Here is a 12,903-nt window from a genome sequence, read left to right on the forward strand (position 1 = left end):
TAAATAAATATTGTTCAATTTGTGTGTCATTCTAAAAATTATACATAACTGATCTAATTCTTTTACATACGTAAATGATAATGTTGTTTATAATAGTATGATTTCATTTGAATTCGAAACCATTTTACACATAACGAAAGATATTGTGTATGAATTTTTTTGTTACTATCAATGGTATCTCTTACCTTCTGGGTAAGTAACTAATCTCTTTTGAAGTTTATGATTGTTCTTCCTAGGGCCTTACACCACTAGACTAACTTCTTGTTGATCAATTATATATCTATTGATATTATATATTCTAAGAATTCATTTAATATTGATAATATATGTATTTTTGTCCAACAATTATATGTTATTGATTTTAATTAGCAAGAAAATATTAGTTTGAGATGTCAATTTCAATATTTTAGTCTTGATGTTGTTAGTCATTCAAGTTTCAAAAACTCTCAACCATATATTATTAGTCATATCTTGTTTTATCAAATTATTTATTTTATCTTAACTATTATGATTGAGCTAACATAAATAATTAAATATAATTAATTAAATACCATTTTCAAGAATATAAACAACCAAACAAAATTAGGTATGAAGATAAAAGATGAATTTATTATACACAACATAGTGATTAATATTGGAAAGGAAATAATTGAAAATTTTACCATTAACTAACTCAAATTGAGTTACAAATTGTAATTAAATATTATTGTCCCTCCTAAAGTTTATATTGAGATCCGCCATTGTGATGGAGCATTCCTTCCCTTCACTATATATAGGGGACTTGTAAGGAAGAGATACAACGAGCAAGTGAGAAACAACGTCATAGAGAGAAAGTGAGAGAGTTTATCCACATAGTGTGAGATTTGTATTCCTAGTGAGATACTAGAGAGAGTTTGTATTTCTATCCTTTTGGGTGAGATTGAGTGTTATCCTCTTTGTACGAGAGAATCAAATATTGTAATCCTACTTTCTATAGTGGAGATATTTTCTGGACTAGGTCCCGTGGTTGTTTCCTTCTCAAATTGAGAGGGTTTTTTCACGTTAAAATTTTTGGTGTTATTCTTCTACTCTTCTCTATTTTCTTTATCCACTTGCCGCTTCCGCAAGTTCCTATTTTACATCACACATAGGATAGAAATTAATTTTAAATTTCCCAACAGGTTCTCTGTGATATCTTCATGGGAATTTGCTAATAAACTTGTTGTATTCAATTTATAAAAGAGATTGATGGGGCAAACCTAAAGCCTAGTGCTCCTACATGCGTTGGAGATAGTAAATTACCTTTTTGTTGTTTTCTTCTTTGTTTCATGCCAAACCCCTTTTTATAACATATTTTATATTATGCATGTGGAAAAATAGAGATGTCAATCTTTTCTTGCATCACCTTCTTTTTATTTTGTTTTAGAAACTGAACTTTAAGGACAAATTTAGAATAAAAAGTTAGTTTACCGATATAAACTCAAGCATTCAAACAGAAAAAAAATCCTACCATGATGAATATGACCATATGGATACTCAAAGATAAAGGCTTGTGAAACATCTTTTGGGTTGAATCAGTCTACACTAATCAAAACGTATCCAACAAAGCAGCTCAAGATAAAATTCCATAAAAACTTGAAGAAGTTGGCAAAAGGCTAAAAGTGTTTGGATCTATCTGATGCATCCATATCTAGAAGAAAAGATGCACAAACTACAAGGCAAAACTGTAAAAGGCAACTTATTGGTATATAAGACAAAATCAAAAGCTATCAGATTAATAACATACAAACAAAGAAATGAAAGAAAGAAAACAACACATTAACAATTCACTCCACATAGCCTGAGAAAGCTTGAACATTTCACATAATCATTTTATATTGCAAGTAAACTAATACCATTTAGATAATAATTAAATCTAAAACAGACAGCATCATGTTCATTAAGGAAAGCAGAGTTTTTGGTAGTAAACCAAACATGCACATGTTATCCTGCTAGAAATAAACATTAAGGAACCGGATTCGATACAGAACTGGTCTTATTACCAACTATAATTATTTACATAGAACATAAAAAGTAACAATAAGACATGTATGGAGAAGCACAACTGAGTTTGCATGCTCGACGACAAATAAAACCAAGCAGAATAGACCACTGCCATTTTTCTCGCATTCTTAATATAAACTTGTTTGTTCTGAAACAGAAGCTAAAAGCTTGATCAACGTCACTACTTCCGAAGTATCATGGAGATAGTACTTTGCCATAGTGGGTTTAGGACCAACGGTGCATGAAAACACTTCGCCTCTGGGTGAGCTTGAAGGACTAGCCATCAATTTAGCGATTTCCTCGAACATGTCTTCATCAGACCTGTCATCTCCTATGCACAGAAAAAAATCAGGTGACTTTCCCTTCTCTTGCATGGTAGAAAGTAGACGTTTCGGCACGAGTCCCTTGCTCACACCCTGCATGTACACACATGTATTTGTTAGAGACTGTAAGCAAAAACATATAATGGATAATGAGTAATTACCTTTTAAAAGTATATCATAATTGCAGTTAAAGATAATGCAATTTTGTAGAAAAGCATTTACTTGGTTTCCTTTTATATCATTATTTTACCAAAACAGCTTCAGTTCAGTTAAAATTGAATGTGTTAACTAGTAATATACTATATAAGGATACTTCTAAATTATGATAAAAACTCACAAATCTGCTAACTAGTCCTCTATACATTTATTGATCAGTCAAACCACAATGATGAATTTTGTTTTCAAATTATGCCTTAATGTGACTGAAGTTCTGCTAAGTTATATACCAGTTTTTATATGGAATTAAATGATGCAAACATATAGTTAAAAAGATGCAGCCTCTAATATCGAAATCCAACATATAAATTGAATCTATCAGTACAACTCATTCCTATAATACTATACACACCTGTGGTTTAACCTCTACATAATTCTGGCCACTTTTGACGGTGACTGGTGCATTAGCGAGCACACTGTCAAGGTGATCAAGAAGCTCTTTGGCTTGCCATGATCCGAAATCTGGATCAGTATTCTCATAGTCCCAGACAAGTGCAGTCTCCTTATCTTCGATTGTGGATCCATCAGTTGTTTCGTTATAAAGTTGCATTATAGGCTTTGCAATTTGTTTCCAAGTGCAACATAATGAAGGCACACAAGTCTCCCATTCTGCATCTTGATTCATTCTGAAACCACACAACATACAATAAGCAATGTCAAGCATTGACTATAACCCAAAAAAGGTACTAAAGGTTGGAAGAAAAGTAATTTACCTTATAAAGTATCCATGCTCCGCAGCAATTCCCAGATTCTCACAGGGAGAAAACCATTGGCTGAGTGTTTTCCGGCTTCTAGAACTAACAAGAAACACCATGTTATGCTTATCTTTACACAAGCTATTCAGAATTTCAATAGATTTACTGGTCGGGCTCTTGTCAACGCAAGCCTGAGGCATTAGTGTTCCATCATAGTCTAGGAGGATGACCCTAGTTGTAGTCCTCTTGTAAGCTGAAACTACGTCTTCCATCGCGAGCTTCCTGAAGTTTGGATCAAATGCTACAACTCTAAAACATAAACCAAACCCAATTCCACACCACTTTCGATGTACATGATCACTACAAGTCCTTTCCAAATCTTGTAAGAAGCTACGAGCCCAATACCCAACATCATGAGTACTAACATATCTATAATGCTTTTCATGGCTAAGCTGTTTCTCTGAATCAGCCATTTCCAGCGCAGTCTCCATCGCATCAGCTACTGCATCAACGTTCCACGGGTTGACTCTAATTGCTCCACTTAAAGATGGGGAACAACCAATGAACTCAGACACAACTAACATACTTTTTTTCTTACGGGATGGAACTAGCCCCAGAACTTCGTCCAGGGTTTCATTTCCTTGACGGCTGATTATATATTCGTAAGGTATTAGATTCATTCCATCCCTTACAGCAGTGACTAAACAACACTCAGCAACAGCATAGTAAGCAACTATCTCATAAAAATCGAGTGGCTCCTCAATCAGAATAATAGGATCATACCCGGGTTTTCCAAATGTTTCGTTAATCCGCTTTGCCGTGGCCTTTGTCTCAGCTTGCATTTTTTTCACATCTTTCCCTTGTCCACTGGGAGGATTAGCTATCTGGACTAGTACTACCTTTCCCTGATACCCAGGGTGCTGAATGAGAAGCTGCTCCATTGCCAATAGCTTCAAATTTATTCCCTTAAAGATATCCATGTCATCCACCCCAAGCAACATTGTCCTTCCTTGATCAGGAAACTGTCTAACGATCTCACGAACTTTTTCTTCGGTCTTCGACTGGCTTAAAACTGACTGAAGCTGACCCATGTGAATACCAACAGGGATAATCTTGATGCTAATAGCCCTACCATAATAATCAATCCCGATGTAGCCTCTTTTGGATCCATAACTAAGACCAAGCATCCGACTACAACATGCGAGGAAATGTCGCGCATAATCGAAAGTGTGAAACCCGATCAAGTCCGAATTAAGAAGGGCTATCAAGAGCTCTTCCCTAACAGGCAATGTGTTGTATATTTCCGACGAAGGGAATGGGCTATGAAGGAAGAATCCAAGTCTCACTTCATTAAATCTTCTCCTCAAGAAAGTTGGTAACACCATAAGATGATAATCATGTACCCACACATAATCATCTTCTGGGTTAATAACTTCCACAATTCTATCTGCAAAGATCTTATTGACTGAGACATAAGCTTGCCACAATGACCTATCAAACCTACCACCAAATTCGGGTGATAAAGGCAACATGTAATGAAACAGTGGCCACAAATATTGTTTGCAGAATCCATGAAAGTAACTAGTAAACATATCAGGTTGAATAAAAGTTGGCACACAATTAAAGGACTCAAGAAGTATCTGTGAAACCTTATCTTGTTCATTTGGATGGACTTCTTCATTAAGGAATCCAACATAGATAACTTCAACATCATCATTGCCTAATCCTTCTTTCAGTTGGAGGACAAGTGAATTCTCATCCCAACTGAATTTCCAATTCTTGTCACCATCAGGTTCCTTATGAGCCTTAATTGGGAGCTGATTAGCAACAATTATGATCCGGCCGCGGTTAAGCGAAAAAGAAGACTGATCATAGCATACATTCTCCAATGGTTGAGTCATAATCCTTGGAACACTGGTTTTCATGCTTCCAAATGATGCAGCCTCACCAGAGGCCAATTCCAATAGGTTTGAATAGGATCTTGAAGCCATTATGGTAACTTTCAATATCAGAATTTCAAGTGAAAAAGGAAGTGATCATCTAAGTCCTTTTAAACCAAATGGGTAAGTCCAAAGCAACAAACTCAGCTAAGAACAAAGAGTGTGAAGTGAAAAAGACAAGGTTTTGAGTTCTGAGTTGTGTGAATGAGAAACTAAAAAGCATGAAATGGGAGAGAGAAAACTTGTTTGAAGACAAGCTTGGAGAAGTGGATCAATGTGAAGGACAGAAAAAACATTTAGGTACTTATAAAGTTGAAGAGAGAGATTATATAGAGAGAGCAAAAGGATTGGAAAAAATATTATATAGATTACAACCAAGCACCCCAGAGATTGCTGTTATAAAAGGACTGAACTTGGAAGTCAAATTGTCAAAACAAGAACCCAAATGGAATTTAAGAAGTGTGTAATATTTATCGTAAAGATTTATACACGGTCACTATATATTTTAGATGATAATCTGATAATATATAAAACTCTTATATGTATAGATATTATATTCTTTAATTTCATTTGGGTTCTTGTTTTGATATTTTCTGACTTCCAAGTTCAATCTTTTTATACACTAAAATTTTCGAGTTTTATATACCATTAGTTGATCATCCACTTTTATAGTTAATTATGATTGATGCTTTAAAAAAAAAGTAATTCAAATGAATCAATATATATAACAATCTTATCTTAATACACAAAAGGTTAAAAATTTTCTTCACTCCATGCAATCTCATGTCAATCTTAGTTATTGAAGATCTCATGTGGTACGGAGATTGAATTTTGTATTAAATGTTAAATTGAATTTATCATAAATGTCAATTTATTTTTCTCAGCTTTCACATTTAATTATTTTCATAGTTTTAACACGATATCATTTAAGCCGTATTATATTTCTGAGCACGAGTATGAAATGGTAAATCAAATATGGTCAATTCGAAATTGTTATACTATTGAACTAATTAGTAGTATAATATAAATATAAACCATGCAAGAAAATAAAAATGGCATAATTAGGTTTCGATTAGCTTTTGCTCACTGATCATAATGACAACCCAATCTAATTCCATTTCTCATGCAGTACCAAATTGAAATCAATATCTATGAATTGTTAATATAAAGTTTTGTACACTATCAATATATTATTCATTATTAATTTGTATTACTTATATTTTAGAGTAATTAATGATAGTTAACATATAAATGATGGATGATTTGCCGACAGTATCGAAACACTTATATTATTATTAGTGTATATATATTAAATCATGTCAATTTACCATCCCATTTATTAGTATAAGTTCTACTACACGTTATCTCAAAAGGCTTATCCATTTGTATTTTATTGTTAGTTTATCCAGTGTTTTTGTACAATCTACTTTATTTTTAAATATAAATTTTGCTTTATAATGCATGGTTCATTGGTTCTATTCTATATTTCTATGTGTGTTTGATAAAATAAATAAATTATAATTGACTATAAAAATTGAATTTATTTCTCTATGAGTGTTTGCATAAAAGATTTTTATTGATAACATAATATTTTTAAATCGTTTAAGGATTTTTAAAGATTTCTCTATTTAATGTTTTTGCTAAGGAGTAAACACAAAAATAATATTAAAAAACCCCATCCTACAACTTTTCCTTATTTTGAAATTTGAATATAGATGTAAGAGAAGCAATAAACGTGTTCACACAATTAAAATTATTAAAGTAAACTACACTGATATCTTGAGTTTTTGTAAAATTATACAAATTATTCATTATTTTTTTGGTTTTCCCAGATATATTTTCACACTGGATGTAATCTTGTCCGAGTTAGGAACATTCACATATATGTGGGCTAATTCTTGCAACGAGTATTTTTTTCATCCACAAAACTCCAATAGGTAAAAGAGTAATCTATATTAATTTATTTGCTCTAATAATTTTATGAACACATTTATTTGCTCCTCTTACATCTATATTCAAATTTCAAAATAAGGAAAAGTGTTAGGATGAGTTTTTTTGTATTATTTTTGTATTTACTCCTTAGCAAAAACATTAAATAGGTAAAAGAGTAATTTTTTTTGTTTCCCACAAGTATCCTCGCACTGAAGATAAAAGAGTAATTGCATAGGTATATCTTTACTCAAATTTTATCAGTATTGTTTATCATATTTATTTAATTATATTGTATATATCTTGGATACATTTGGTCCAATATCATCTCTCTAAATAATATATATTTATATTTTTGAGCTACAATATTAATTTATAATATTAAATTTATCCAAGAAACCAGTTTGACATAGACAAGTGCAAATGCAAGTTCATATTAAATAAAAATAATAATAAAATAGCCAAGAACCATATATGTATATAGTTTTATATTTAATAAAATGAAATTCTTTCTGATAGCGAGAACATTTTTTTTTGAAAATATTCCATCGAATACAAATATATAATTTATAAATACAAATATATTATTATCATTGACTTTTGATAGGCATTACCTTGCCTCTAAAGCCCAATTTTCACATCCATAAATGTAGTGTTACATAAATTAAAGTTGTATAAACTAAATTAAAATAAAAACAAATATATAATATAGAATTTACTATAAGTGATAGTTATTAACTTAATTTTAGAGATATCAAGATTTGAGTTGGAAATATAAATAATAATTATTAATTATTAATTATTAATGAGATGATACTATATGAAATATGTCCAAAAAATATATATAAAAAAGTGTGGTCAAACTAAAATATTTGAAACGTATATCAATAAAAGTATCTTTTTTGTCGATTTGTAGACAAATCCCTAGAAAATTTCCTTTTATATATTGATATATATAGATTGTTATTATTACTATATTATCATTATCCAAATTAAAGTATCTGAAAAATAAATGTGGCATTCATACAAACCCACATATATTAAAAATAGAGATTAAAAATATATATTTATAATATATAGTTTGATATTTACAAAACATGAGCGGATTAAATTAGAAATTTTAATTTGATGTAAAGTTTTCCATGATCAATCAATATATATACTATAAAGGCTTGCATTTTTCCTTTGCCTTTGTATCTCTCCTTTTATAGTTTTCAATTTTGTACCCTAAACATCAAATTTTGCAACATTAGTCCCTTTGTCCAGTAAACGATTAATGGCTTTAACGCATGCACACGAAAACTTTGATGGACATTTGCTTACCTAAAATATGGTCTCACTCTATGTATCACTATTTGTGATTGATTAAAAAAATAATTAATTATTAAAATTTTAATTTAAATATATTTTTTCAATTAATCACAATTAATGACACATGAATTAACACATTTGCTTTATAGGACAGCAGATGTGCTCCCCGAAAACCTACATGGAATTTGCAAAATATAAAAAAATACATGAAAAATGATATTTAAGTATATATATTAAACATCAATAATTGAAAAATAAGATGTGAAATTTAAAGCATTTCTTTAGTACCAAAAATCAGATAATTATACCTTTCCAATTTTATCCATTCTTCTTTTATTTTACTATTCATTTTTTTTTTGCATCTATGCATTTTCTGCCATTCTACAGATTTATATATAAATAATAGTCAATTATGAAACATAAATAATGAGTAAAATAATGTTAGTGTATAAAACTTATACACAGTAAAGGTATACTTTTCTTCTCATTAAAGTTTACTTTTTTTAAACATGAACTTTGTTTTGCAACACGTGGTTTTATTGGTTTTTTATAGTGATAATAAATTTACAAAGTTATATATTTTAAATAATTAACGGGACCATAACCCAAAACAAACTACGGTCATGAAAGCTATACAATAAGTACTAAAAGATAAAATAGAGCAAGCAAAATCCCTTATGTTGCCCTATTACATTTATGATCACATTTCTATAAAATACAAATAAATAATAATTTTTTTATTATTATTATAAAATAGTACAAACCAAGAGTCATGTATCCTTAAATAAAATTGATATATAATATATTTATATGATTTAATATTTTTTAAATCTTAAATATATGCCGGAAAAAGTGAGAACACATTTGTTGCTACTGTTTCAATTTTATAAAGTACAAATATATATTATTACTATTAAAATAGAATAATAAAAAAGTTCCGTCATGAAATAAATTTTATATAAAATTATTATTTATATGGTTTTCAATTTAAAATTATATTAAATATATATAATTGGAAAATTTCTTGAATTTTAAAAACTCTTGTAAAAAAATTAAGATACTGCCTTTCGAGTTTTGTCCATTCTTATTTTTTTTATTTATCCATTTTTTGTACAATGAATTTTTTATTTTTATATATAAAAATTGTTTTATAAAGTATGGTTCATTGGTTTTATAGTGTCGACAATTCAAAAAAATATTTTTTATTAATCAACCGGATAAGTACCCAAAACAAACAACACAGTCATCTTTTAGAAATCTATCACATAAAGAAATAAAAAGAGAGGAATGGAATAGAAAAAAACAAGAAAAATCCCTTATGTGGGACTAGGTCATTTATTGTCACCGTTAAGTTTTTATAAAATACAAATAAATAATACTTTTATCATTATAAAAAACAAATTTATTATTATAATATAATAAAAATAGTCATTAAATAATATGTATATATTATATTCATATGATTTAGTATTCCGCAAAAATAAATATAAACTAATGTGGCAACAGTGAGAACACATTTGTTGCTATTGTTTCAAATTTCAATTTTATAAAATACTAATGTATATTATTACTATTATACTATATAATAATAAGAGTTGTGTGATAAAATAAATTTTTATATATCTATATTTAAAATATATCAAACATAGGTATATGAAAAAAAAAATAGATGTCCAGAATTTAAAGCATTTATTTTGCTGACAAAAATCCCTTATGTTGCCTACGAAATTTATTGCTTACATTTCGATAAAATAAATTATAAATATATGCTTCTAATACTGAGACCAAAGTAATTTTAATTTGAGTTAAATAATTTTGATAGAATAGTTTAATCATTAATCAAATATGCAATTTGTTTGTAAGAGAATTATGCATGAGTTTAGAAAACTAACCTTTGCAAGATGCAAATAACATTTCTTTTAAGCTTTGTTTAGAAGTATAATTTTGGAGGGAAAAAGAAGAGAATGTATGACTTTAGAAAGTGTGTACTTTGTTTTAGAGTTGGATGAATAAGAGAGGAAAATTTTGGAGAGTTTCTCAAACTCTCTAAAACCTTCATATGTCTATTTTTATATTTCCTTCAATTTGGGGTTTTTATGGAGGCAAAATATAAAAATACCTAAATATTTTCAGTAAAATTATATAATTATATATTATCGTTCATTTCTCATTGTTAATTATATTTGGTTAGCTAGGAATGACCTTATCTTTAACTGAATTAAGACATCTCGTTATCAAATTATGAAATCAACAATGGTGAAATCTTGGTCTTGGATCAATAGTCAGTTGAGAAAAACTCAATTCTCTATTGTGATTGAATTGCTAACCTCCAAGCTTGTCTCAATATGCATTGTAACTATTTTTGTTTAGTTTTTTCTTCTTTCTCTCTTGTAATTCGTATTTTCTTCTAATAATTTTTTCCTTTTATCAATGATTTCTTTTTTTTTTGTTGCATTTTTAAGAAGAAGAAAAAATATTCTAACGTATAATTCATAGTTAGGGAAGGGGGAAAATAGTTTAATAACTTGACAATATATGATTAGATAATTGGTGGTGTAAATTATAATGCATTGATGATGTATGAGTTTTATATATTATCATCATGTAATTTATAATTAATTTTTAATTATTGTTGATTCTTCATAAAAAATACAAATAAATTGTAGATGATGTATTTCACTCTTATTTAGGAATACTATTGACTTTGCAATTTAAAACATGACATTATCCACCATTCATTTATATTATTTTTTTTATTAGTCAATAACGATTAAAAATAAATTATGGGTGATATAGGAACAATGTATAAGTATATACATTTTTTTGGTTTAAAAATACTCTTGATTGAAAATAATTAAGTAAAATTAAAGGAGCAAAACGCAAATGTTGTTTTACACCTAAAACTTGCTCCATCCTTCACATTTTCACATTCATAGGTGTGGATTTTTCTTGAGCTTCACGTTTTGTTTATAATATACCACACAAGTAATATTACTAAGCAAGCTACCAAGAAATTTATAACCTCTTTTAGGAGTTATAAGGTGGTCAAGTGGTAAAGATGGAGGGTTTAGAAAATGATAAAGAGGTAGAAGATTGAAATCTCATTTATCACAAAATACTAATATATTAACATTTGCTTATAAAAAAATTAGAACTTTTTTTTACTAAAGACTAAATATTTCAAGGGATATCCATTCTTATTTAATATTTTTTAAACAATACTTTTTTAATCGGAAACTTTATAATAAATGATTGAATGATTCTGTTTGTGTTTATATATCGTTTAAGTATTATATGCTTGTTTCTTCTTAAGCAAAATTCATTTATCAGTTTTGTGTGACAATCATATAAGTAGTATGTTCATGAAAGACCTTGGGATAAAAGGTCATTTATTAGAAAGTTTGTTATGCATGCACATATCATCTTCTACATTTCATGAATCTCAATATTTTCTTTAGAGTATTAAGTGAGGCTAAATGTCACTCTTAATTATTGGGGTATCATATGATTTTTAGTCTTTTATGTCAAATTGTTTGAGAAATTTATCAATATAATTTCTTTGTGATAAAGGAGGCGCCACCGAAATATTTCATCTCGAAATTTATTAATAGAAATCTTGTACTTGCGTAACATGCCTATATTGTAAGTGGCAAGCATTATGCCATTTACATACAATACCAAGGAATTTTATTTCCTCACTAAACTTGTGATAAACACAATTGTCAACCACATTCATCTCAAAACAAAACGACAGAGTCAACTTATGAAACTTGTGATATCACTGACAAGAAGTATATTTTATCTCATAAATGGATTTTATCAATTTGCCATTCATTTTCTTTGGGTCTCTGACACAATGTTTTCTCGTTGCACCATATAAATTGTTTCACCAATTTTTCAATTGAGAAATATTTTCTTAACATCCACCTTACGAAGCTACAAATCATAATGTGCAACAAAAGACACGATAGGCCTAAAAAAGTCATTTGGTGAAATCAAAGAGAAAGTCTCTTTAAAGTCAATTCTTGTCTTTTGAGTATGGTCATTGACTATACAAGATGAACCTTAGACATATTCACATTATCTTTAGAGAGGAGAAAACAAGAAAGGACATAAAATGCTCACATGGCAAGCATATCTAAAGACAACAAGGAGGAAACATAAGGATGTTAAGAATGAAGCTGTTAAATGTCAAGTGGAAAAGAAACAAAATAAGAGCATATGCAAATCTTTAATTCAAATGTTGTTGGACTAGTATTGTTGGAACTTGCATTTTTTAAGGCATATTAATGAGGTCATTAGTAAAAACTTTTCAATGTGAAAAAAAAATATCACAAGTCCCAAATAGGATAGAGGACAAACTTTGAAAAAAACTCACAAGTCCCACATAGGATGGAGGAGGGACTTTGAAAAAAAACTCAGGTTACACATAGAGGTCTTTTCCCTTCATTTTTTCTTGTCCTAGTT

The 12,903-nt window shown here is 29.1% G+C and overlaps 1 protein-coding gene across 1 annotated transcript; it reads right to left on the minus strand.

Moving 5' to 3' along the window:
- LOC109359452 (alpha,alpha-trehalose-phosphate synthase [UDP-forming] 6-like) lies at positions 1,877-5,562 on the minus strand. Its single transcript, XM_019604125.1, has 3 exons — positions 3,275-5,562; positions 2,914-3,187; positions 1,877-2,438 (listed from the first exon to the last, which is right to left on the minus strand). The coding sequence occupies exons 1-3, from the start codon at positions 5,245-5,247 to the stop codon at positions 2,151-2,153; spliced, it is 2,535 nt and encodes an 844-aa protein (XP_019459670.1). The 5' UTR covers positions 5,248-5,562; the 3' UTR covers positions 1,877-2,150.

Source organism: Lupinus angustifolius, chromosome LG11 (assembly GCF_001865875.1).
Source record: "Lupinus angustifolius cultivar Tanjil chromosome LG11, LupAngTanjil_v1.0, whole genome shotgun sequence".
Classification (NCBI taxonomy): domain Eukaryota; kingdom Viridiplantae; phylum Streptophyta; class Magnoliopsida; order Fabales; family Fabaceae; genus Lupinus; species Lupinus angustifolius.